The following is a 27991-nucleotide window of genomic DNA, read 5'->3' on the forward strand; positions in this document are numbered from 1 at the left end:
GCGACGACAGGAAATCTTGACTGGGATGTAATGGAGTAGGACCACTGGAAAGCTCCGGCGAATGGGGGGGGAGACATATTCCTATTTTGTAATGTTACCGTGAAAATGTTGTGATTTGATAATTGTGCGGTGTAAATTCGTCGCCCAGGAAAAAGGGGAAATTAAGCTAGCATTCCAGGTGAGTGTTCCCCTTTTCACATCTAGCTGGAAAGTATCGCTACCACGGCTCGCCTCCTGGCAACGGGCACACGCGGGTCCTCCTCCCGGGGACATCTCACTTGGTATCCGTTCTTCTCTGCCTCTGTCCCCGAAGGCTGGCTAGCAAAACCCACGTAGCGTCTGGCCTGGCAGACAGTGAGCACCCTTTGAACCGTAAATGCCGATTTTTCCAGCGCAACAAAAGCGGATTATTCACGATGTTTTCGGCATGGTGTAAAACCCGCGGAGAAATATTGGTTTTTACCCCATTATACTGGAGGACCGCCCGTGCTTCGTGAAAATGAAAAAAGGATACAATGCAGCATGCATGTTCTGCATTCTTCGGGAGCTCCACACCGTTGGTATTGTATTTTCTTCATCTTAAACGTGTTTGGTATGATTTATAAATCCGAAACGAGATTATAGGCCTCGTCTGCTGATTGTGTCGGCCAGCCCTATCATCTGCCGAGCGATTTAATTGTTACATTGTTAACGGAGCGGGCAGAACTTGAAAATGAACGTTTGTCCAAGGCGGGCCTGAGTACTTTCATTAACAAACGAAGCCGTGGGATGAATATATGCGTGGGTTTTTGTGTGCTTGTGGGCGACGTCGTTGTTCTCGCTCTCAGCCGCCGTCCACTGCCTCCCTCTTCGGGGAAGACTTTGTTTGCGCTGGCCGAGGCTCCATGAATGCGAGTGCTGAAGTCCTCCCTTCCCCCCCAGTTCTCTGGCGAAACAGGAACAACTTCTTTTAGGAAAAAGAAAAAAAAAGTTCCTGGAGTTTCAAGCGCCATGGAATTACTTTGTCCGCCAAGAGTTGTCCAGTGAGGCGCTGAGATTTCAGGGGGGAGTCTAATCCCTGTAGTTGCTGCGTGCTTTTACGTTTATTTTGCAGTTTTAGGTTTGTGTAGCTCTGTGTATATTTTAAGGACGACTTCCTCGAGTAGGCCCGTTCGTGGGTAACTTGTGGCATTGTGCTGTGCTACCTTTGGAAAAAGAAAACAAAGAGTTAGCCATGGTAAAGAATGTGATCACTCTTTTACATTTTACTAATCTTGTTTAACTTCAGGGAGGATAAAAAATCCACAGGTCCGACAGTGTGGAAATAAAAGCAGAGTAAAAACACAGTCACCACCTGGGAATTTACTCCTGATGAATAAAGTCTTATATTGTTCTCCCTTACCAAGTGATTTCTTTTGCTTCACTGAACATTTTGAAAGCATTTGTCAGGTTGCTAAATGTAATGTTTCCCCCTTGTTTTTTTCCCCTCTTTTTCTACAAGAGAAGTGTGCAGCTTTTGCACTTTGTAGCAGTCCTTTCTCAGATCAGATGCTGTTAGTTCCTCTGAGTTAGCAGTGAGGAGGGGGAGGTTCAGAGTATGAGGACAGTTTTGGAGCATACATACCAGTTGCTGAAACTGAACTGCAGACCTTCCTGGGTCTCTTCAATTGCTAGGCAACACTGCTGTCTGCCATTAATGTGCATCATTGCATAGTCTTGAAGCTGTTTCACATGCATCTTTTTGTTCTTTTGTTTTTTGTAGAATCACTGCTTGTTTTCATTGTGACTTTGTGTAGATAAGGATTTACAAAAAAATAAAATATAAATGCATTTTTTTCTTTCCACTGTGCATTTTTGGCGCACAGAAGTGAGGAAGCTCTTAAAAGAGTATCACAGACGCTCTCCTAATCCCTTATGTGCACACAGGTCGATAACTGAAGAATAAATGCGTGTCTGGGTTAAAAAACGCGAGCCTACACTGTCACTGTAGCCCCTAATGACCTCAGCTTTGCACTGTTTATGTGTTTGCTACATGTTGGACTTGTCAACACCGGCCACTGAGTGCTTTTCCTTGCCGTTTGCTTGTTTGTGTTTTGCCCGTTGAGCAAAGTCCCTTCCCTCTGTTCCAGGTGTGAATGACTTGTGGCTGTAGGTTGTCGTGAGGTGGCCAGGTTCCTGCACAGCCTCTGTGGCTGACTGGGAGAAGTCGAGTGGAGAGCAGACATCAGTGCCCAGGGGACTTGAAGGCCTGGTTCTCCATATGAGGCCCTGCTGAAAGGGCAGGGGGGCTTCTGAGGTAACCCAACTCAACTCTGGCTCTCTCTTCTTTTATTACACACTTTATCACACAGTTTCTTATACACACACACTCCCCTTGTCCTCTCTAGGGTGACAAAATGCTTGTAAATGGGCTTCCTCATTGTTTTCATTGCCTAGGAGTAAGTAAAACAAGTAATGGCAGGATTATAAAGCCAGTGTCTGAAATCACTCCCTGTTTACGATATGGCTAACCATATTTACAGTGAACAGTGTGTTTTAAGTTTCTGAATTGTCCTTAAAAAAATCCTCATTGTGTTAAAATGTAGATATGTTGCCCCGATGCTTGTCAGATATTATGAAAAATCACACATGCTTGAAAGTGTCTGAAATCTACATTTTTCTGCTTACTATCTGGTAGATGACATGGACTCTGTTATACAGGGGGTGCTGAAAAAGCTAAAACAAAGGGGTGATTTTGGACAATCTGTAGCCGTAAGGCCTTTGTGTTCATTACATGTTGGAATAAGAAGAGCTAGAAGCACGAGGCGCATGTTTTTCAGCTCTAATGCTTTTTCCACGCTATAATTGCTGTCAAAAACTCACTGGTGCCATAAACTGATAGCTTAACGCTGCTGTGATGTAACCATAACAAGTCAGGCGCGGGCACTTTGCAACGCCGGTCACTATCTCTTGACATTTATCTTTGGAGGTGCCTGCTTTCTGATGACAGAGCCTTGAATTGCGGAGCAGGCAGCCCGTTCGACTGCTGTTGACGCTCACGGGGTAGCGGCTTGAGGAAAAGGACCTCACCGCCGCAGTGCTTTGGACTATCAGCGCAGTGTTTGGTCTCGCTCTCTGATCTGCACATGTTGAGGACACAACACGGTCAGGGCGCTCTTCCTGAGAACGTTGTGCGCACTGTTTATTTATCTGCTATCTAATCTGAAGTGTGTTAACCAAAAACCACAGCGAGGTGAAGGACGCGGGGAAATGGATATTGATGTAAAGCGGCAAAGGATTTATTTTTGCCTCCGAGTATTGGCCTCTCATGTTTCTGTGCATTTGTTTGCTTCGTGGGTTTTCTAATTAAAACTCGCAAGGCTTGTGTTGTGTATGACGTGGAGGGATGCGTTGGAGAGGCAGTTTGTCTCTTTGACTGTGTAACGGGTGGCGGGTAAAGGGGGGGTCCCCTCCCTTGTCGTATAGTGGATTACACTATACCAGACTGAGTCTGTTTTTCTACTGCTTTAAAGGTTTATTTCATCTCTGTAGGACCTTTTTTTTTAATTGGAAGTATTTGCACTAATGAAAGATCAGTTTCATTAAAGACATTCATTCGCAGTTCATTAAGAAATTTAGTTAATTTCTTGAATGGCTCTCAGGGTTGTAGGATGTCCACAAGGAGAAGGGGAAATAAAGTTTGACGTTTAACTTGTATTACTACCATTTTTCTGCCCTTGACTTACCATTGTAAGATTTTGTGTATCATTTTTTTTTTAAAAGTCGAGCAGTGTTAAATTATTAGTACAATGCAAGAGACCTGTAATCTAAGTACTTGATATACTGCAGTGTGGCCCTTAAAGGGAATTGAAACACTTCAAAATCACCAAACTCCTATAAAACAGGATTGTCAAGTGCTGTGGTGCGCAGTCATATTCATCGTTCCCACCAGAACTGTAGAAATATGATGGTATAATAGGCTAAAATTATAAAATTATGAACTCATAGAAGATATTTTTATTTAGTTCAAGAGATGTAGAAAGCAATTTTTAACTCCTCAGATTGTAGAGGATTGCTCAAAACCACTAAAATAAGCTTGCCGTTGCAGGAAGTTTCTGAGTGTAGGTGTTAGCGGATGAAGGTTAAAAGAAACTTTTGACTTCTTTGGCTATTGATTTGTATTTTGCTGCTGATATTGCCCGTTTCCCCCCTCTGGCAATTATAATGGACAGTTGATATATTTTCTCTCTCTCTCTTTCAGTAGATATAAATATGGACTTAATGCATTTGATAGGTATCTATGCCTACAGCAACTTTTTTTAATCTCTAGCAACACTGTTTCTCGTCCTCGGCATGAAATTGTGAGCACAGTTTTTCTACGAGAGTCGGTGTAATTAAAATCAACAATTAGTCGCAATCAGTGGGTTCAGAAAGTGCTATTTGGGGGAGAGAAAAAAAGTGCGCTTGTATCGGATTGAGCCAGTTGATGAAATCGGTGATGAAGTTTAGGTAGCGGAATTGGCATTTAGAGAGAGAAAGTGGAAAATGATGATCTTCCTGCTGCAAATTGGGTTACGTGGCAGAAGCCAGTTAGGACCAGTAACAATAGGAGGTGAAACGGGATAAAATGGAAGACAAATGGGAGACAATAACAGAGTGAAGATACACAGATAGAATTGATGGATGGATAATAACGTGATGGTATTAATACAATACAAAACTTTTATCCTGTTGTAGAACATGGACATCAGTGCTTTCAGTGGATAAAATTACACACTTCAAATCTGCAAAATCTCTAAATTCTCAATCTGCTACAAACTGTTGTACAAAAGCAAGCGCATCGGTTGTGTGCGTCCTCTGTGTTGATCACAATAGGTCCGTCATCAGAAATGTTAAGATTAATTATTATAATAATAAAATGTAAGGGGTACGGATAAGGCTTAAATATGTAAATTCACAACATGGAGCCTGTAGTAGTAAGTCTTTTCCGCTTTCCTACCAGCTGCAGCTGAATGTATAAATGTGTTTCTCTAATAGCTGCATTTTCACATCGTTTTAGTGTAGGAGGTCACGGACTCGTGTGGATGTGTGGTGGGATTGTTGCCCATACAAGATCCTCGGGGATGTGTCTGGCTGAGTCAGAACGTACCAATCAATCTGCTTTCATGTTTTTTTCACTGTGATTGACAGTTATGGCACAGACAGGCTGCTTCTTCTACAACGAGGGAAAGGGCGCTCGCAAACAGAGCTGCTTTCAGGTGGAACCTGGGTGGTGGTGGTTGTGGGAGGGGGGTTGGGGGGCAGCTCTGTGAACTGCATTTACCTCAGCTGTGAGCCACCAAGCAGAGGGCCTCTCCTGCTACAAGGCTGACACTTTTTTTTTTTTTTTGGTTAGCCTAGCTTACCGTATGACCAGGACTGATTTCACACACTTACTCACAGTGGGGCCGACATTACTTAGTCTGTAATCTGCCAGCTGGCCCAGTACAAAGTCAGAGTGATGTCTTGATTGTGAGATAACGGTGTGGTAAATTCACAGCTAGCAGGTGGTCATCCTGTGTCCTGCTTTCTACATGTTTTATTCAGGCGGCGTTCTCATCAAAAACACTTAAAGTATTTCAAGAAGTGAGAAACGTTTGACTCTGACTACAACCTGTTGTGTGCCACATCTGTGAAAGTGCAACCTTGGACAACATCCCATTCTGATGACCTGGATAACGTCCAGCGTTTTCATGAGTGAAAAATGACTTTAATGAATAACAAGGTGGCCACAAGAAGAAAGCATTGTATAGTGATGGCATCCAGCCACAGCAGTCAGGCTCGGTGTAAAAGTTGACTAACTGGGAGTTTTTTATTGTTTCATTTCTTTATCTTTGGTGATCCGATAAGATGCCCAACATTGTTTGTTTAAACTTTAACACAATTCAGGGAGCTCAGTTTTAATTTGAAATCTCAGTTCATTCATCTGCTGTGGTAACTCTTCATCGGTAAGTATTCTTTGACTAAGCGATCACTGTAAATATGAGGAAGATTCTGGTGCTCCAGCCCTTTATTCTCTTTAGTTGAGCTTCTGATAAGTGATAGTTTCAGCGCTTTGTAGAAAAATGCACTGTTTTAAATTAGTTTGTGAGAAATAAACAAAGCTTCATAGAGTTAAATGTTGTTTATATGGCTGAAGTGATTAATCTACATAATGCTTGCCAGGAAATTGTTTTGCAGCTAAGTTGATATATTGATGTAAAGCAAACATTAATTTAAGTCAATTTTTAAGCAAAAATACCAACTCTACCAAAGTGTAAGCTTCTCAGTTGAAGAAGTGATGCTGTTTCATTAATGCTTAGTTTTGACTGTTTTCTAACAGTAACGTTTATCGATTATTTATAGTGAAAAATCAGAGTTTTGTGGGAGTTAGCCGTGCTGCTTCATAGCAGGAAGGTCCTGGGTTTAAACCCATCGGGCATCTGGGGTGGTTTGGAGTCTGCATGTTCTCCCTGTGCTTGTGTAGGCTCTACCTGGGCTCTCATGCTGCCTTCGAAAGTCCAAACACGCGCATATAAGGTTAACTGGTGACTCTAAATTGGCTGTTTGAGTGAAGATTAGTGAAAATGTTTGTCTGTTTCTCTCTCTCTTTGTTAGCCTTGTGATTAACTGGTGATTTGTCCAGGGTGTAACCTGCTTCTCGCCCTATGACAGCTGGGAGAGGCTCCAGCCCCCCTACAAGCCTGATTGGGTTAAGAAGATGGATGAAAAATTGTGGTTTATACTGGACTTGAGTCTTATGGTCACTGCATTTGAAAAGCTCTTGACTTGTCATCGCTCAGAAAAAAGCCCTCTGCATTAGCGCAGGTATACGAGGAGAAGAATCCAAACCATCAAGCAAATAAATCACAGTTTTCCCCTCCAGGAAGTCTTATCTTTTCAAGCTACTCGAGAATCTTCCTCTGTATAATCTGGGAATCTCTGAGCTCCTTTATTTATATAATTGAAATGTCAGTAAGGGCTGTTACGACTGTACACTTGTGTATAACCTGGCTGCGTATACATCAGGTTACAGAAATTAAGAGGTGCAAGAAAAGCTGAAACACTCCGCTAGTACCTACATGGCTGGGCTTGAATCCAATTGACTTGTTTTTTAGGGTTTTCTGTTAGGTATAGCACCTGGTACCATGTACTCTTTTAGTTCTTGCTCGGCTGGGTTTCCAAGTGAGATGAGTTGATTGGAAAATGTGATGTCAACAGACTGTGTGCCACCGATTGGCCAGTCAGTGGAGTAATGAGAGTGACTCCTTCACAAAAATTAAAACTGTCATTTTTGAAATCCAGCATCGAGGAAAGTAGCCGCACAGTAAAAGCCATAGACTGAGCGGGTATGCTATCGCCTTGACGTCCTTCATTGTTGTATTGTTTGTGTCGCATACAAATGCCATCACAGGATATTCGGCTGTGTTGCTAAAACAACGCACATTTAGGTGATACACAGTTGTAGTGGAAAATGAGTTGAGCTGAGTAGGTACCGCGTGCCACCACTTGGGGTGAGGGTAACAGTGATGCATATAAACAAGGGTTCAGACCACACAATGGTCACTGTGTCAGTTTAGATGATTATAGAGTTATGAAGTCCTGCCTTTTCGTGACTGAGGAACATGGCAGACTACATGGTGCTACCCAGTCAATCATGCTTGCAGTCTTTCCTGATACTTTACGCTTTCTGTGAAAAGAATCCAAACAGACAATGGCAGCTGAAGCCGTATGATACTGGTTGACTAGTGGTCATTTCACAGTTCCACCTAAAATAAAGTGGTAAAATCATTCTTCATCTTCTTTGCCATGCCTGCAGTTGTTCACAGCTGAACTTTTGAGAAAACTCAACAGCTGGCACAGCGCTCTGTACTGATATTGATAAACCACACAGGAAAGACAGAAGCGCCATGAAACACCCAGAAAAATGTCAACATGCTAGTTTTAGTTTTTTAGATGTATGTATTATGTGAGAAAAATGAACTGCCTATTTTCACCCCGTGTCACCTAGATTGGGCTGTAATTGGGCAAAAGGAGATGCGTATCGTATCTTCTTAACCCACTAAGAGTCAGACTAACTAAAATGCACCAAGATCTTTAGATAGATGATTCATGGACTATTCACAATGGAGTAATCTCAATTTAGAGTCACCACTGTTTATATTGTAATCAGATCATTTATAACCAGTAGCAAAAATTAGCTTTTGTTTTGTTGCATGTAAACAGTAGTTTGCAAGCAGACAAAATCAGATGTTAACGCCTTAATTATCTAAATCAGCTAACTTAAAGGTAATCTTGTATTTTTATATTTAGACCGCAACTGTAACCGCTTTGTTATAGGAGGCAGACAAAGAGGATTTTTCACACGTTGCTGCCTGTAATTACAAATGTCATGTGTCTTGGACGTGGCACAAATTACACACACTGGTTTTATTGTATTATAAGCTCATCGCTTCAGATGGGAATCTCAAGAGACCTCCCAATACAGATGCTGATTTGACATGTATTAGGGCCCTTCAGTGAAGATGCACTTCTTTTAGTGCATCTGTATTTGATTTTTTTTTTAAACCCGCTGTCGAGTAATTCGAGCCACCTGCTTGTGGTTGTGAGCAAAGGACTTGAATGTGTTGTTTCTTAATCAGTTTTAGATCATGAATGTGATGAACAAAACAACTATAAGCTTCATTCTGAAAATATATTTTCTTGAGTTATGTTGGCAGTTAAAAAACATAGTTATTGGTGAATAAATTGCATGAAAAGAAACCAGGCAGGATGCTCAGCATGCATCTGATATCAGGATTAAGAAGCATCACCATTAATTTGAAGATTGCATTTTAAGTTAGTTTACCAGGAGCATTGCTCTTGCATGGCTTTACTGTATCACTTATTGCAGCGATTCCATGGTTATATCCAGGGACCTAAAGGAAGCTCAGACAGAAATGCACACGAGCATGCTCTGACTCATGGGAACAGCACATGCCATAAACTTGAAGCAGAGTTCTCAGTGGATCTCCGACATTATTAGGACAGCTAAGTACTGCCTCATGTTGGTATTTGCCTGTGCACCAGTATGGTTATGTGCGTGTATATTGCGATGTGACTGTATATTTAATTAGGCAGGTCTTAGCCAGTGTGTTTAAAATTCCATGGGTATGACACACCAGTGTAAACTGGGGTAATTCAGGGACACAATCTGTCTCATATTCTCTCCAGAGTGCTAATTTTGTTGTACGATAGAAGAACGAAGATAGAACATCTATTATATACTCTGTGTGTGTGTGTGTGTGTGTGCGCGCGCGCGCGCGCTTGCTTGCTTGTGTGTAGTTTCTCTCTTTAGGAAATACCAGGTCAGTAAAGATGCCTGAGCTTTGTTACGTAGTTTGAAAGGTTGCAAAGCCTGTTTCTTGTGGGCGCTGTGGTTTGTAAAATACAGAAAAGAATGTATGGAAAATATTTTGGGTAAGCACATCTTGAGGTTTTGCATAGTGTGTTGTCATCTCTCCTGCTTAATTTTCTTTTTAAAATTTGATGCAGTTTGATTAATGAAACGTTTTTACTAATAACAAGTCGCTTGCAAGAAAAGCTTGTTGACCGGTGAGGAACGCAAATTTCTTTTCCTCTTTACCTCAGTGGTCTACATGGCTGCTGAAAGGCCTGGCCGTTGGGATTTCCCACAATGCTTGTAGTCACAGGGAGACGTCCTCCCAGCATGAGCAAGGTTGGAATGTGGCCCGAGTGTGGGAGCGACTGTGCGGATGAAGGAAGGGGAGTCACGGACCAGAGAGCAGGGGAAGGGAGGAAAGAAGGGGTCTGCACAGAGGGCAGCAGAGTTTCTCTTAACTGAGTGCTGTTCCTGTGTTAATTCAGATCTGAGATAGGAATGAGAGAAATCATTATTTAGAGGGGAAAATGCGTATGTGCCTTACTGTTTACTGCTCATATTTGCTGCACTGACTGCTGATTCCAGGAGTGCTCTTGCCTTAATTAGCAGGTCTACTAGAGGTCTTCATGGGTTTAAAATTTTGATCCTAAAGGGATCCAGAGGGGATCTGAAAAAATTCATACGCAGTCTTAAATGGACCTTAAGATAATTGGACTAGATCTGAAATGCAGTTGACCTGAACAGACCCAAAGAGAGACCACCAGCAGTTAATTGGCAGGATGATGCACCATCAGCTAACAAGCAGACTTAAAGAGAGGCAGTTTAATTTTTTTTCTTCCCTGTTTTCCTTGCTGGAGTTTTCTTTTGCCTCAATCACTTTGTACTCTGCAGTGTGACACAATGTATTTTGATGTCACAGCTGAAAGCAAATCTACTGGGATACATGTACATTATAATTGTGGAGTTTGCATGTTGTCCTTGTGACTGCATGGGTTGACTGCAAAGCTATGGGCTTCTTAAAAAATGGACAGATGGGTGAACGTAATCATTCAGACATCCAACGCAGAATTAGACTCCTTAGGTCCAGAATAAGGTCTCTCATATTATGGTATGTCATGAGTTAGTATGCCTTACTATGCTAAGATGTGCTAGTCATGAAGCAGAATTAATAGAATTGCAACCAGTTTCTAGGTATAAGGGTTGAGAACTGCACCCACAGGCATCGATGTTCACAAGCTCGCTTCCAGCTCTGGTTGTCTTTCTGCTTTCTCCAGCTAACAGAGTATACTTCATAACCAGTAGAATTCTCAGCTACAGTTTGACCTGATTGGTTGACTTTGATGCAAATGGACATCGAAGGGTTTTACAACCAGTTTTATTCTTGTATAAATGTTTTAGGTGTGCTTTATTGTTCCAAGTCTTATCTGGGATCCAAAAGTTGCGCAGTCTTTGATGTTTCATCTATAAAGTCCAAGATGTGCTGTATTTGATAAGTGTGAAATATTGTTGGATTCTTTTTACCTTGATACCTTTTAAAAATCTTACTGTCAGGTTTTGATACTAGCAACCCCCTTAATTTGCACTTCCTGTCATAGAAGTACGGGCACGTTGTTGCCAGTTATCCTGTTTTCTTTGTCTTGTATTGAGCACAAAGGTGTGTGTGTGTGTGTGTGTGTGTGTTTTATGTGAGTGTGTGAGCAGGGCACAGTCACTTAGCCAGGGATGCAGAGACAGAGGGCAGATGGAAAGAGATGGAAGTGCGGGGTGAAGTGTGTGAGACGGAGATCAGAGCAGGCCAGAGTGCTGAGTGCCAGTCCTGCTGCCGGAGCTGGCCACTACACATGGCACCATTCCCAGGCCACGCCAGCAGATGTGCCACTAGTGAGTCAGCGTGTGTGTGTGCCTACTTGCACACGACTGGGAGACAGACACCCACCCGCACTCTCTGTGAAGACAACGGCTTGTGTAATGACTACCGTATCACACCCCTTTCCCATCCTCCTGTTTTCGTTGCCACTTCCATCACTGTGATGGATACGGTGAGGCTTCTGTCACCACGATATGATATGACACAGTGTGACATTACACACATGTCGCCTCCCAGGGGATGGTGGAGCCGGTCTGCAGACCAGAGGAGAACATGTGTTGAGGATGGGTTGAATTGGGAAGGCTGTTGTGCAGGACCAGTAGGAAAGCTAATATTGGAAGTAATGGAGGGAGCTGAGGGAAAAAAAGGAGAAAGATGGAGGTGTGTAAATATTGGACTGTGGGAGCAGTCAACAATTTGGAAATACGGAAGACTTTTAAAAGTTTCTTGTAACAACTTGATTTCAGTAGAAAAGGAAGCCTGGTCATACTTGTGCGTGCGTCCTTGCTCCTCTCACAGTGCATGCATAATGTCAAATGTTAGTCTAGTGGCGTCACAGCTCTATCTTTAGTGACATTCGGGATTCTTTGCATTCTGTGTTCGCCAAGTGTAAATAATGAGCGCAACGCAGGGTGTGGCATGCTGGCAGAGTCCTTTCAGGAAGTCACCTGAACAGGTGAACATGCAGGTGTTTCCTACACTGTGGTATTGTTAATGTCTAACAGATATCTTTATCTTACTTTCATATTTTCTGTGAGCCTGTTTTTTTTTTTTTGTTTTGTTTTGTTTTGTTTCGTTTTTGTCTCACTTCTTCAAGACGGGTATGTGAAGGTAGTAGCTGAAAGTAGCTGTAATGTTTCCTTGTGCAGGTTGTGCAGTTTATTACCTGAGCTAAAGCTGCATATCAACATCATCGTCATCATTTTAGATTTGCATTAAACTTTACATAAACTAAAATGCTAGTGTTTTAGCGGTGGCAGCTTCATAATGAAGTAGAATTGCAAATGAAAAGTTTAATGTATAAATGATAAAACTTATTGTCCTTGAGTTCAACAGATTGGCAAGTTTTGCTTGGTGTAACTCAGTATTTCTGTTTAAGTGACATTACAGCCACTTTTCTAACTTTGTGGCCCTGCTGTCTTACTACTCACTACATACTCACTTGTACTGAGAACCTTATAAAAACTCAATTCAAATCACAAGTAGAGCAAACAGATATAGAAGATTTACCTGTCCTTCAAGAAGCTAAGATGCAATTTAAGGTAGAGTACAGCGCATGTAGATTGGAAAAACCATAAAAAAAAATAACTAAAGCCAAAAGAGCAGCCATCATAAATTTTATAATCCAGTCTAACATTTCAAGCCCATGTTGATAAACACACAGTAGCAGTATCTGACACAGACACCACTGTGTTATGCTTTGTTCCCATTACACACACAGTACACTGACAAAGTTAAAGCACTGACTCAGGGAGATTTTTGTAAAAGTACAGAAATTCGGTGTGCCGCTATCCTCTAATCACCACCTGTGGCTTACTTTGACAAAAGTTATCCAGATTTTCACTACATATTTAACTCGTGAGGGAAGAAATCAAACATAGTTTGAACATTTGGAAGGTTTAAAATGCGTTTTCATAAGAAAACTTGAGGCATATTTTGACATAAGGCACATCCTTATTTGACCACTCTGACAGATTAAAAAAAAATCATTTTGTTGCGTATAAGCTTTTATTCATGTGACCATTTCACTAAATTGAAGTGTGTGTATAAGCTCTTGTGATGAGATGTAGAGCGTTGTTTTTTTTGGTTTTGTTTTGTTTTTTCTGCACTGAGTTGGCTGCTGCTTTTCCAGATTGTACAGTTGATTGCTGATGGCCATGTGTTTTGTATATTCTTACAGAAAACAGAAGAGGTGGAAATAATGCTTTTTGATATTTCCCCTAAACAAATAATGGGCAAAAGCAATTCTTGAGATGGAGGGTGAACAGACGGAGAGCGGGTAGGGAAGCTAGAGTGAGAAAGAGGGAGCAATACTCCATTGTGACTGAACTGCAAAATGGGATTTGCATAAATAAGGCTGAAACATCAGCAGGCCCTTTTACAGCCACCAGCAGGGCTGAGATGAGGGAAGAGAGATGGGGTGAGTGTGTTTACGTGTGTGTGTGTGTGTGTGTGCTGTTTTTTTTCTTTTTTAAAAAAAAAAAAAATCTTTGTTGTGTTTAAAATTTTCAGCCAGTGGACTACGTTGACAGCAAGGTCAGGGTTCCTTTCTTCTCGCTGATCCCACACCGTACCAGCGGAGTATACCAGTAGATACTGCATTGCTATAAAGCCTCCCACTCCCCTTCAGAGGAATTTGGGTGACGTAGATTGGAAGGGTCTACTCTCTAAGCAGGCAGCATACGATGACTGTTACATAAGCATGAAAATAAAATAGCCTTCCAGTGCCACCTGCATCGGAAAGCCCAAATCTAATTGAATTGAACTATTTTCTGCCCCCTTTTTTATGGGGGACTTCATATTTATATCACAGGCAAAACGCTCATTTTTGGAGCGTCATTATGCTGTTTTCCCATTAACTTGCATGAACTGCATCTCCTCGTGTTTGCCGTGATAGACAGTTCAGCATCTTTACTGGAGGTAGAGGAAGAGAATTCTCTGTGATTACCTCTATGATGCTTTCTTGTTTATATGTGTGTGTGAGACATGCTGGAACCTACACACCTGATGTGTGTGTGTGTGTCCGTGTATTCCTTATGACAATCATGTCAGCAAGCTTTCCAATTAGTGTCTTGTTAGTGTGCGATTGGAGAGAACAGATGATTGACAGTTCCTGCTGTTTGCTTCCATGTACGCGCACAAACTTGCATCACACGCATATGCTTATGATTGGGGTTTAGATTTAGATGAAGCCCCTCCAGGGCTTACATGCAAGTTGGGGTTGAATGAAGTAGAAGACTGGTTCTTTCATATATTATAAACTATATCTACTAAGGCAAACAAAATATATATTTTTTAAGTGATTTTATTTTATTTTATTTTTTTCTAACTCTTCTCTCGAGGCTTTCCTCCTTTAGTGTTGCTTCATAGTGAAGGAGTGAGCGAAGGCCAAGTACTGCCTGATCCCACCAGGTCTGAACATTTTTAGCTTGCGCTGGACATCTTATCCTAAAGGGTTCACCGAGCTTTAAGCAAAGTGCTTGTGGATGGTTGAAAAGAGTTTAGTATACATCCCTCAGCACCTTGTGAAGAGGGAATAGAGGAGCCTAACTTTCCCTAGCTGACAATCATGCCCAGTTTGTGCTGCATTTGGCCGGGCGTGCAAAGTACATAGTGTTTAAATGTCGGTCAGCTTTTTTTTCTGACTTCCATCGCTTTTTTAATGTACAAATGAAATGGTACACCCCCCAAAGTTGTTTACTTGTTACTGGTGTCTTAAACATTTTACCTGTTTAAAAACACCAACAATCACAATCAGATGCCACTTTAGAAGTAGGCTTTATTAATGTCTCATTAGGTTTTGTACTGTACATTTAAACTTTTTAGGGGCAGGAAGGTTCATCCAATTACAGATTTCTCTTGGAGACAGACATTAAATTCAGTTTATATTGTTAAAGTGAAGGGAACCCTGAGAAATTAAAGTTTTTGTGGCCGGTACACAGTAGCCAATAGCATCTGATATAGTGTCATCGTTTCCTTAATCCAGACTCCCCTCTAGCACAAGTTCCAATTTTAGAAACAAGACGTTAACAGCAGAACTTGTTCTCTGAGTGTCTGTTCAGCTGGTAGTGTGTAATTATTCAGACACAAAGTTTAACTGAACTTTTCTATGGGGACTGTCGCGTTAACAGGAGCTCTTGTTTCTGTTTCTTGCTGTATATCACAGCTGCAGAATTACACATGCTTCGATATAAAATGCGTAAAAGAAGTTGCCTTTCGTTACATTTGTAATAATGATCCTAGCATTTCTCTAAAGTGTTTCCACTACAGTATTTTTTTTTTTAATTTAAAGGTTAATCTAGTCAGTTTAATTTGGTTCTACAAGCCTCCTCTGTTTCTGTTGAGAAGCCAGCATCTGCCTGTGTGCAGTAATCTGTGCTCCTGACTGCTGTAAATCACTTCTTCTGTGACCAGTGAAAGATGAGTGTTGCTGCTGTAGCAGGAGTCGGTGTATTTGTCTGCTTCCCAGTGCTGCCACCATCCCCCCATACAAGTAGAAAAGGGGGCGACACAACCCCCAAACACCACTCCACCTCCCTCTCCCCAGGGGGACTCTGGAGCCAGTTACAATGCTGAGTGTTTTGGAAGAGCTCCTAAATATTTTCAGGATGACAATGTAATCTCACTGACTGGGCTGCTCTCTTGAACAGGATTCTCATGCAGTTCTTGCTCTCACTCACCAACACACACAAAAGACAGTGATTGGTGTGAGTCACAGTACCAGCTCGACAGCTCTACCACATGTGCCAAAGATAAAGAAAGTATCAATGACTAACCTAACTGGTGTTTTTTTTGTTTTGTTTTTTTTAATTGTAAAATCATTATATATAAATCAACAGATTTATTTCCAGATAAATATTGGTGCTCTCTGGTGGACAAACTAAGCAGTGGTGGCAGCGTTCGGGTTGTGACTTAGCTTTTATCAGTTAATATTGAACCAGACTCCGTATCAGCTTATAGTGGATCATTTATATTATCAAGCACCTTGAGATGATTGATCTTGCATATTGATGATTTATAAATTGAATCAAATTATAGAGTTAGTGGAGGGAAAGACTGATGTTTTGTCTTTGCTGTTTTTACATTTTTTACAGTCTTTGTTCTGTCAGCTGGTCAGTTGCTTTAACAAACACATGTTGAACAATGAGGACTGAAATGATATACGTACTTTCAGAGTTCACAACAGATTTAGATTGTATTTGCGAGGGGTATTTGTAGGAACACCCATGAGCTTCCAAAGACAGTGTATGCACAATTTCTTAAACAAATTATTAGATTATTTTATTTTGTAACGTTTTCCTGCAAATACAATTGCGAAGTACTTGGTGATTATTAGTGGAGCATTATAATCCGCCGTCTCTTTAATGAGTCTCTTATCCTTCACCATTTTGGACTGCAGCTGGATGTGGTAGACTTTGTCTGCTCTGAAGCACTCGATACAAACACATGAACCATTTCTCCCCCAGTTGGTAGTCCTTGAGGACACAGCAGATCTATAGAGTTGAAGAAGATTATCATTACCAGCAGCAGTCTAAGGGCTCCAAGGCGCTTCTGCGGTGGTATTGCAGACAGCTTTGTGAATGGCCGTATACATGTTGTAGCTGTTTACTGTCACTAGGGGGCGGTGCCACAAACAACTGGTCTGTGGGCTACTTTTGCTTGCTTGTGGTCCATCACTTGTGGACAAAAGCAGGGTTATAACGTACAAATTGCTGAAGTGAAACCAAGTGTTAAAAATAAAGAAGTGTCCACTGTGGCTTCTCATGCTGCTCCTGTTTGTGGCCCACTCTTCAAGCCGTCAGGGTTCAGGTTATGCATACACTCATCCATGTCGAGCTTTGTGCTTTTGGTTTTTTTTTTGAGGACCTTTGACGCTGGAGTTGGTTGCCTACGGAGAGCCTCTCTGCAGGCAAATACCTATGCAAACAGACAACGTCTGTACCATAAATTAAGTATAAGACGGCGCATGTGGAATTTGTCCATTTGCAGGATGTGATGATCTTGGAAAGCAGCTGGATGATGTTGAAAGCTGTCATAGTAGAAACCAGGCTGTTGATCTTGTGGCAAGGAGGTTAGCGGTGTCTGAATTTTAAAAATAAAAACAAAGGGTATTGTCTGCTCGTTGCTGATGGCATCATTCTCTCAGATGGATATGGAATAATGCTAAAGCCTGTCTCTAAATGTATTTGGGCGGGTCTTAACATACCTGGGCGGCCTGCCCATATAAAGTCTGTGTGTGAAGCACTGAGTGTGTTGAGGGCGAAAAAAATGCACTATAAGCAGACATTTCAGACACTGGGGGAAAAACAAACATGCTGAGGTTACAATTAACAAAGACTGAAGTCTGTGTAAGTGGTCAAGTAATTAATTTGACCTACGGTTATTTTACTGAATAATGTCAGAATGACTTTTTTAAGCCCTGTTTTGCCCAAAGCAACTTTAAAAGAGGGGGGAAAAAATCAAATTTTCCATCTTTCACTCATAGACAGGAAGATTGATAATAAGAAGACTTTGGGTAGAGTGTCGCTTTGAACTCTCTTGAGACGGCGTCTGCCTTTTCCAGTTTTGTTAACGGTCCTTTTTCTCCTTCTTTTCTCTCAACAGTGTGCCCAAGGGCCGTTGAAAGCCCCCTTGGGGGAATTTCATAAATACACACTGAACAAGAACAAGAGAAGCCTTCTGGACTATTGTTATTTTTTTCCACACTTTTCCCACACACACACATACACTTACACACATACACATACACGCACACCCACACAGACAAGGACGTAGAGAGAATGTTGGAGGTCCAAGAGGAGAGGCCAGCGGCGGCAGGTACAGCAGCGACACATTTCAGCAAGAGGGAACGAGGAAAGAAAGAGAGAGAAGAGGCCAAGGACGGTCGGGGAAACCTGTCGAACATTGGGAATCCTGTTCCTGGCTCCAGGAACGTGCGTGCAAAAGCGCCGCTCACACACACAGGCAGTCCTCACCAGCTCATCACTCCACCCTGTTCTGTAGTCTTGGGAGCTCCATCAATGAACTCCAATAGGCTAAAGAACTCCCCGTCCACCAACACACAAAGGTGAGTGGATTCATACAATGTGACAACCTGTGGATATAGCCCTGTGATACTTGCTTTCTAATAATGATCAGCTATTTTGTGGGTATGTGTGTAACTGAAGTCTAGGTTATACTGGCTATATATTAAAGCTATGGATTAAAATAATGTTTAACCAAGACTGTTTATGATGGACAGCAAAGGATTTTTAACTGCATGAAAATCTTTAGAAGTACATGTAAATAAAACTGTTTAAAGGGTTGTTTGAAAAACTACTACCCTTTTTTTTTTTTTTTTTTTTGGTTAAGACAACCTTCCTAGACAATTTGGTGGACTATTAATGATGACTAAACCACTTAAGCTTGTTATTTAGCTTCAATAACATGTAATCAAACTTTACTGGGGAAACATCTGTCCATGACAAATCTTTTTTTACGTAATTGGGAAAAAAAAAAGAAGAAGAAAAAAAGCCAGGGTCATTAAACAACAGTTAAGAACAAGGGGCAAATTGAGAAGCTCTGCCCGTTTTTCCAGCTTAGATTTAGTTGAAATAAGCAATATTAACTTTAAAAATCAGCAAGACCGAGGCCACATTGAGGCGTGTTTTTGCTCATATGTACTGTACTTTCTAGAGAGCTGTCGTTCTAGTATTTGAATGTAAGAAATAAACATATTCGTGCTGTCAAATGTGTTTACGCTGCTTACAATCAGCATGTCGTTTAAACCCATATAGCCATCAAGAATGGGGCAGCTCTTTTGCTAACTGATGCATTTGGGGACAGAGTTCAATTCAATTTCAGTTCAATTCTGGTTTATTTAAAGACCCTGCAGTACTCAGAAAACTCCAACAATTAGATGATCCGGTATGAGCAAGCGTGACAGTGAGAAAGAAAAACTCCTTTTGAACAGGAAGAAACCTTTTGTAGAACCAGGCTACAGGAGGCGCAACTGTCTGCCATGACTATTTGGGGGAATGAAGGCAAAGTGAAGAGAAAAAGGAGAGCACAGGGAGACAGGACGGTTATTTCTTTTTCTATTCCAGCTCCTAAACCTGGTAGGAAGACCTAGTTTAAAATGGTGTCTCTTCTCTAGCTTGGCTAGAAAATCTAGCCATAGTTAGAAACTACTCTTAAGTAATCTTCTTGCATGGACATCATTTACTTTTCTGTAGCAGCAGGCAGAGAATGTGTTTGGATGGCTGTTAACACAGAAACTAGGCCCTATCTAGACACTTTTGGCTGATTACTTTAACTTAATTACCTCTGTCTGCTTGCACTTCACCAGTGGCTGTGGCTTAATGATTGTAATGTTACTTCTTCTACACACTCAACAGACGGAGTCACTCAGTCCCTGCAAGGACCCTGAGGCACACACGTTACCTACAGGGCTTTCTTCTTAAAGAGGAAGGCTTGACTGTTTATAAAGTCATCTCACTTGCACATCTAAAATGAAAAAAAAAAAAAGTAAAATGAAATAAAAACAATAAATAAAATAAAGCTAACATGTTATCCTTATGCTTTTTAAGGTTTTTACTGTACTACTCTGGTATTTTCATTTCTCTTTACTGAGTTGAACTTACTCTCTTGATGTCTTTAATTGTAGTAATTGTATTGTGCAGTGAGGCTTGTAAGCAGGTATGTCTACACGATACCTGATAAATCTATAGGAGTTGCATGTTGGCAAGGTCAAGAAGGTGGTACAAACCTGAACAATTTGCTTTACTTGTATGGTGTGGAAATTAGGTGTTGGTCAGGTGTAACGCTAATGTAAAATCATCTCTTGTGAATTATTAGTTTACACGTAAGGTTTTGATGTGTGATCCAGAGCTCTTCCAGGGTCAGGGAGTACACTGGGCTTGGAAGTTTTCCCTGCTGACTCATGGTTCTGGAGCCTCTGGAAATGACTGCATGGACTGCCAAACTTATGGCTTTGCCTTCTTGTTCTGCTGGCCGTGTGTCTGTCTCTACATACATACAGTGTGCAGAGCTGTGGCTGAACCTTTTGGACATGTTGGCATTTGTTTTATGCTACTTGTACAAATGTGTGTACGTGTGCATATGTGTGTGTATATGAGGAAGAAAGAAAGATATTAGGGTGTGGTATGGAAGTTCTCTGCCAGTTGGATGTTTCCTGCTTGCCTGAACTGAACTGCTCTCAGAGCCGGTTAGCAGCAGTCATTTGTAGGTGCCCTGTCTTTTTGCAGACCAGATCTGTGTGCAATGAATTCCCCATACCAGTAACTTAATCTTGCGTTCACAGACATCTATGCCAACTGTTGGTTGTCAAACTGATGCTGTGTTTAGCAGTTGCAAGTTGGGGGGTGGTGGTGTTGTAAGGACAAAAAGAACACCAAGTTCACATTTTCCTTTGGTTTTCTCTCTGCCACCCCTCTTGGGTACCATATTGGAGGGGAAAAAGGCACATGTTATAACTATGTGTCGTGGGATTAAAGATCTGTAATTTACCTGGTTCATTCTCGATTCCAGAAAATGATTATTAGATAAGCCTGCTAAAATGCCCCTGGCCTTTTGTTGTATCCAAAATATCTAATGTTTTTCACAGTTTTCAAGGAAAAGTAGCTGCTTTAGTTCATGGTGTAATTGTATCTTTATCTATTCATTGTTTTCCAGCCCTAAACCTAAGACGGAGGCCATGGTACGATCACCTCCTGTCGTGTCTCCCTCCACTGCCGCCCAGAGTGACTCTAAAATGCCCAATCAGGGCAAACCAGGGAGCACGGGCAGCCAATCACAGCCCTCACCCTGTGACCCCAAGACCAAAGGGGCTCAAAATGTTGCAGGTGGAGTGGGGCTTAAAAACGGCCAGGGCCTAAGCTCCGGCCCAAGCTCCAAGGTGAAATCCAAAAGAAGCATGAACAACTCTGCGGAGTCATCCGAACAACCAGAGAGTGGTACGCCTACCAGTGAGGAAACAGGTAAGAATCACCATAGCCTGTACAGTATTATCAAATCATCTGCTGTGTTGTTTGCTAATACTACACAATCTGCAAAGAGAATACAAATTGGACATCTTGAAAGATGTACTTTGCAGTCCCTCATTGCCAGTCACACTGATAAACCTAAGGCCACTGATGGCTTTGTGTGTGCGTGTGTGTGTGTACAGATAGTAGCAGGGCGAAGAGGATATGTGTTACGGAGAGGAGGGCGCCGTACAGTGGAGCTGACTGGTACTCTGGGGGGGAAAGTGACGAAGATAACAGAGGATTCTTCAGTAAGTGTGTTAACATGTTCATTCAAGCATATATAATATTCCCTCCATTAATCAACTTGACTTGACAGCGGTTTTCAGTAGAACTACATTTCCCATAAGCCTGTGCTTAAAGTCGTGGGTGTACCCTGTTGTCTCCCTGCAGACTCAAACTCCAGCGATGTGAATCCCCAGGACTCTGTCACACATTCTACCTCCAATGCCGGACTCAGTCGCTCCTCAACGCCTTCCCACAATACACTGGGAGGCCAAGTCTCCACAACAGAGCCTGCTAGTGGCCAGAAACAAGGCTCAAAATTTGTTTATGTCTTCAGCACAGGGATAGCTAACAAGTAAGGGAGCCAGAAGTTACCTTTTCTATTATTTCGTATCTGTCATATATTTTGGCTTAGAAGTAGAATATTCCTGTTTAATTTTTGGTGTTCACAGTTGGTTTATCTAGCCAATTTCTAAATATTAATGAGTTTATAGAAAGTAAACCATCATTTCATTGCTTAGTTTTTTCTTTTACATAATAAAAACCTACATCTGCAGCAACACAGTTAAAATAGAATTGCTAACACTGATATTTTCATTAAGTGTATCTTTGTGCTTCTGTCATCAGTGACTGTTAAAGCTGTTTGTATATGTGGGACTAAGGTACTTGGCTTCCTCGCCTGTCCTTCACCCAGCCTTTTCAATTATAGCCTAAATTTGTTGTGTGTATCTGCACAAGCACGTGTGTTTTTCAGTGGGAGTACATGCTTGGCTTAGATTACCACTCTCTTTTGGGAGTTGGAGATCAAAGATGGGGATGCTCAGTAGAAGGTGTGCACGTGTAATAGTTTTCTTAGTCTGCTGACCTTGGCATTACCTTCATGGTTGCATCTAGTTCTCATTCATGTGGCTTACTGTCTCACACACTCACACTCACTATTGTGTCTGATGACTGATATCTAACCGTCTGCCTCCTTGTCCTCAGGGCAGCTGAAGAGGTTATTAGTGGCCGTATAGAAAACATCATCGTCTTCCACATTACAAACATCTCCAACAACAGGGACATAGCTCACCTCCTCTTGGTAAATACTCATTTCATAGTAAATATATACTAACATATATACATGGCATATATGAAATTTTATATATATATATATGAACATAATTATGTTGACACTGCTACATCTCAATCCTGTTTCTCTTTCTCTGTGTTAAAGAACAATGCAGCAAACGACTCCAATCCTCCCCAGCAGCCTCCGTCCCACACCCAAGATCAGAGCCACCAGCCTGGATCCAACCCGTCCTTACCCGGCACGTCAGAGCCAGCCCCACCGCAGCCTTCAAATCAAGGGAGCCAATCTGGTGTTCTTCCGCAGGAAGGCTCATCCTCTACAGGCATGGAATCCAAAAATATTCCCAGCAGTAGCCCCAGTAACACTACAGCCCCAGTTGACCAGGTCCCTGTAACCCAACCAGAGGCTGGCCTCAATCCCCCAACATCGGGTGAAAGTGGACAGGGTGGAGGAACTGGTGGAACAGGTCTGACGCCCCAGCAGCAGCAGCAACACCAGCAGCTAACCCAGGAGCTGTTGAACATGGAGGTGAACACAGAGGGTCTGTCACAAGAACAGATAGAACATCGGCAGCGCTCTCTGCAGACCTTGCGAGATATTCAGCGCATGCTTTTCCCTGATGACCGTGATGCCCCGCCAGCCGGAGCTCAACAATCCCATAGTGGACCCCATGATGGGGGCCCTGATGCACCACCTCGGAGGTCTGAGCAGGGCCCCTTACAGGCTATGATAGCGCAGTCTCAGAGTTTAGGCCCACCAGGTGGACCAGTAGGACCTCGTCCACAAGGTCCACCTTTTGGCCCACCCCATGGTCCCAGGGACATGCCCCCATTTCCACAAGATGAAATGGGTCCACACATGGGAGGCCCAGGTGGATGTGGAGATGGAGAACAGATGACCCCAGAACAGGTGGCATGGCTGAAGCTACAGCAGGAATTTTACGAAGAGAAGAGGAAGAAACAAGAAATGCAACACCGGCCACTTGGTCCTGATATGATGATGCACCCCCATGGTCCACGTGGCATGATGCGAGGGCCCCCTCCTCCTTATCAGATGGGCCCAGGAGAGATGTGGGGAGGACCAGGTGGGCCACCGGATCACTATCCAGAGCGCATGAGCATGGGTCCTGGCCCCAGGGGTATGCCCCCACATATGCAGAGGATGCCTGGCTTCTCTGGCATGATGAATCCCGAGATGGAGGGCCCCCCGAGACCTGGAATGGGATGGCCTGATGAGATGCCTCCCCGTATGGGAGAAGCGCGTTTCCCTGGAGGACCTGGGGCAATGTTTGCTGGTCCAGGAGCTCGTGGTGAGCGTTTCCCAAATCCTCAGTCAGTCCAAGAGGCAATGTTTCACCAAGGAATGGGTGGAGAGAAGGGTCTTCCTCCTGGGATGATGATGGACATGCAGAGGATGATGGGACACCAAAGAAGTGGGATGGAACCAGGTAATGGCATGGGTATGTTTCCCAGAATGCCCAGTGATGGTCCCATGAGTCCATCCTCTAGACTGCCAGGAATAGGGGGCCGGGAAATGGGACCTGAGTTCGGCATGGGGCCTGGCCCTGGGCCAGGACCTCATATGCATCCTTCAAAACTACGAGATCCCCCCATGAATATGAGCCCTGATGAGATGATGAGAATGAGAGGGGGTGGAGGGCCAATGGAGAATATGGGTCCACAAGGCAGGCCCATGCAGGGTCGGTCATTCCCTGAGCAGACGCAGCCAGGAGACTTTCCTATGGGGCCTGGGAGATCCTTCCCTGGGGGTCCTGGAGGAATGAGGGGTCCACATGCAGACCAAGCATTTGGTCCAGAGCACAGATCTACACCAACTGGAGGTAATGGCCGTATTAACCATATTCCCTCTGCTGGGGGTCCTGCACAAGGCCAGAGGGGCCGCAAGCCAGCAGATCTGAATGTCCAAGCAGGAGGTGGGAACTCTCCCAGTGTTAATCCACTTAAGTCTCCTCCTCTGAGGCAAGTGCAGTCCCCCATGATGGGCTCTCCCTCGGCTAATCTTAAGTCCCCTCAAACACCGTCCCAACTGGCTGGCATGCTCACCGGTTCCACAGGCCCTGCTGCCCCCCCAGCACCTCCAACTTCAGCACCAATGAAGTCTCCTCACTCCATGATGGGATCAGCAGGTGCTTCTCCTGTTCATATGAGATCTCCTTCTCTTCCGAACCCATCTCCAGGATGGGCTTCCTCACCAAAACCACCCATGCAGAGTCCTGGAGTGCCCCCTCAGGGTGGCAAGCCTCCACTCAGTATCACCTCACCAAATATGATGCCAAGCATGGAGCAAGGTATGCATTTTTTTCCTTTTCTGTTGTTATCTGTACCCTTTTCTTGCAAAAAGAAAATTCCTAAATAAAAAGGATGAAAAAAGAGAAGTTGTATTCAGTTAATATTGGGATTTTTTTAAATGATATGGGGTTGAATTTTAGTTATTGTCTCAGTGGTCACATGTCAGATATTTGACTCAACTTGTTGAAACAGAATCAACCTAAAAACTGAAAATGATATGGATCTGATGTGGTTATCTTCCATGTTCATCAGAGCTTTCAGATTAACACATCTGTGGGGTGGGGTTGGGTGGGTTATGGTCCAGTGGCTCCCTCTTCTGGCCATATAATGTAGGAGCCACATTATCTTACTAAGTCTGAATTTGCACACAAATTGCAAGGAATGACACTTGTGGTAGTTTTTATGTAAAACAATCCAGAAGATGAAAAAAAATCGACTGTTGTGTTTAATCATTTCTTTGTCATGTCCTCTGTTTCTTCATATGTTGTCCTCTAGGAGGTAACGGCCCTCCCTCAGCCCCTCCTTCATCAGGGGCTCCATCTGGCTCCATGTCTCTCCCAGGCAATGTCCCGTCTGGTAGCCCTTACACCATACCTCCTGAACCAACACTATCCCAGAACCCGCTCTCCATCATGATGTCACGCATGTCCAAGTTTGCAATGCCCAGCTCCACCCCACTTTACCACGATGCCATAAAGACTGTTGCCAGCTCTGATGATGACTCACCGCCAGCTCGCTCCCCTAACCTGCCGTCAGGGAACAATAATGGTAAGACGTGAAATATCTTCTGTATAATATTTAATTTCAGTTCTCTGAACTTGAGCTGCTTTACCAGTCGCTATACTCTCTATATAATAATTTCTTTTTGACTTATAGGTATGGCAATGAATCACCAAGGCAATCCACGTATGATGGGACCTGGAAATGCTGGACCTATGCCTGCCCTAAGCCCTCTAGGTATGAATCCAATGGGATCCCAGCCTCTCTCACATGGCATGCCCCCACAGATGCCCTCTCCCAATGCCCCGAATATGGGCCCAGGCATGATGCCTCATGGTATGATGATACCACCAAATCCTCAAGACCCTGGTATGGCCAACCCTCAAATGATGCCACAGGGACGCATGGGTTACCCTCACCGGGGCCAGGGATATCCCCTAACCCAGTCACCTTCCCAGCAAGGCCCTTTCTCTCCGCACAATGGTCCCGGTCCCCAAGGCTTCCCTGGCCATCCTATGGGTTTCCAGGGCGAGGGAGGACCTATGGGAGGACGGATGGGCAATATGTCTCATGGGGGAGGGGCTGATGGGGGTATGTGCAAACCCAATACCCCTGGTGGGCCAGAGTTCAATAACATGCAAGGTGGATTCAGTGACGCAGACCTTCATGAGGTAATGCGGCCGGGAGCTTCTGGTATTCCCGAGTTTGACCTCTCCAGGATAATCCCTTCAGAGAAGCCTAGTCAGACTCTGTCTTACTACCCTCGAGGTGGAGGAGACAACCCCGGGGGGAAACCGCCACACCCTTCTGGCTTTCCCATGCAGAGCATGATGGGCGACGGCCCACCAAGGATGGGGATGCCAATGCAGGCTATGGGGGGGATGTCAGGGGGACCTGGTCCTGGGGGAATGGGCCCTCAAGACATGCCAATGGGCAACCCTGGCCACAATTCAATGCGGCCACCGGGATTCATGGGCCAAGGCATGATGGGCCCTCAGCACCGGATGATGTCCCCTGGGGGCCCAGGAGGGATGATCCAGGGGAGACAAATGGCCCACCCAGGCCCTGGCGGCTCACCTAACATGATGATGTCACTGCAGGGCATGGGCGGCCCCCCGCAGCAGACAATGATGATGGGGGGTCAGATGAGGCCTCGCGACATGGACATGGGCTTCAGTCCGGGCCCTGGAATGTTCTAATCCAACAGAAACCTTGTATCTAGAATGTTCTTGGACAATACACAAGGAAGGAGTAACGATATCGGACTTCGGAGAGTATTCAGAAAACTGATGGACTCGAGTAAAGGAGGTAAAATATGAACGAGATGGCGTACCCAGAAAATGAGCAGAGTGGAGATAACCAGTCACCTGGTAATGTCCTGTGTGAACTATTCCGGCGGAGACTGTGACAGGGCCGCATTGGAGTACTTTTGCCACAAGAACATTTAATTTTGACTCATGAACTTCAGAATGTATGGGATTGTTGTGGTCACACAGTTTCGCAAAACTGTTCATGTGGGTTTTTTTTTATTTTTTTGGTTTTTTTTTTGTTCGTTTGTTTTTGGTTTTTTTTGATTATCTGACTGTAAAGATGACTTCGACATCAAAGAGGAATCAAACCTAACTAAAAGTCAGCGTGGAGATGCTACAGTATATGTCTACTTTTTTGAAATTAAAAAACAAAACAAAAAAACAAATTTGTCACGAAAGTGGTATGGAACAAGAGAAAGGAAAGAAGAATTTGTGCTTTGTGAAGACTTTAGTGGAAATCCATCTTGTCTCTCGCTCCATTGTTTTGACTGTATCTGTACAGTATATACGTGAGAGTGCGTTGGCGTGCTTGACCGAATGTGTGTTTGTGTGGTATGTATGTATGTGTCTGTATGTATAGGCATTCTATCAGTGACCTCTCAACTCCTCTTACCAAGCTTTCATTGGGGGAGGAACGTCCCCCTAAAAATACTGTACTGTTTACCATTGGTGGGCTATTCAAATTTTAGTCTATTTTAATTTTCTTTGTAACTCCAGTGTATAACAAACCAAACTATGACCTCATTAAGATAATAGTATTATTAAAAAAGCACAAACATGGACCATCTGCAGAAAGCGTCTTCTTTCTCTATTTTTACCATTGAGAGCAAACACATTTTAAGTGTGAGGATCCTGGCAGCTTTGCAGCACCATGATAATCTCCAGTCCATTTCAAGTTGTAGATGACATTTGACTCTGTGCTCCAAAACTTTCAGGACTTCCCACGTTCGCCAGCGTGAATACTATTGCTAATACCCAGATGTGCTGTGTTCTTCTTGTTCCTGTTGTGTTCCTGTTTTGTTTTGACTCTCTTGTTGACTCTGGGTAATGATCATTCCCACAGCAATAATCTCCCGATGGTCAGCAGAATAGGACAGGAGTGGCTGTACGCCGCAGCAGGTATGCCAGGTATTATAGAACTAGAGCTAGGTAGATCTGGTATAAAAATTTAAACAAATAAAATAATTCTTTTTCTAGTAAGGCAGGTGTGGTGTCCGGAGTGAGACACAGAAATGTAAACACGTACTGCTTACCATCCAGTTGACTTCTTCTCTTTTCTCTATTGTATAAGCTTGTCATGTGTTTCTCCATTGGCTTTGGTGCAGAATAGCCTACCAGGGCTGTGGTGATGGACTACAAATAAAAGATATTCTTTTGTTATATACAT

General features: G+C 43.2%; 1 protein-coding gene across 2 annotated transcripts; it reads left to right on the plus strand.

The window, feature by feature from the left end:
* On the plus strand, positions 1 to 27986 carry bcl9 (BCL9 transcription coactivator). Of its 2 annotated transcripts, none has more exons than XM_031758765.2 (10): positions 1 to 178; positions 2109 to 2275; positions 17550 to 18012; positions 20619 to 20923; positions 21112 to 21219; positions 21362 to 21548; positions 22178 to 22274; positions 22410 to 24573; positions 25070 to 25342; positions 25451 to 27986. In XM_031758765.2, the coding sequence occupies exons 3-10, from the start codon at positions 17726 to 17728 to the stop codon at positions 26491 to 26493; spliced, it is 4464 nt and encodes a 1487-aa protein (XP_031614625.1). In that variant the 5' UTR covers positions 1 to 178; positions 2109 to 2275; positions 17550 to 17725; the 3' UTR covers positions 26494 to 27986. The 2 variants fall into 2 exon arrangements, with proteins under 2 accessions (XP_031614625.1, XP_031614624.1); XM_031758764.2 differs by lacking the exon at positions 1 to 178 and adding an exon at positions 228 to 560.
* The last annotated feature ends 5 nt before the right edge of the window (positions 27987 to 27991 follow it).

This window comes from Oreochromis aureus, linkage group 16 (assembly GCF_013358895.1).
Source record: "Oreochromis aureus strain Israel breed Guangdong linkage group 16, ZZ_aureus, whole genome shotgun sequence".
In the NCBI taxonomy this organism is placed as follows: domain Eukaryota; kingdom Metazoa; phylum Chordata; class Actinopteri; order Cichliformes; family Cichlidae; genus Oreochromis; species Oreochromis aureus.

Coding starts and splice junctions, on each gene's coding strand:
- bcl9 (XM_031758765.2), top strand. CDS start 17,726: ATGTTGGAGGTCCAAGAGGAGAGGCCAGCGGCGGCAGGTACAGCAGCG. Junction 20,924..21,111: donor GCCTACCAGTGAGGAAACAG/GTAAGAATCACC, acceptor GTGTGTGTACAG/ATAGTAGCAGGGCGAAGAGG. Junction 21,549..22,177: donor AGCACAGGGATAGCTAACAA/GTAAGGGAGCCA, acceptor CCTTGTCCTCAG/GGCAGCTGAAGAGGTTATTA.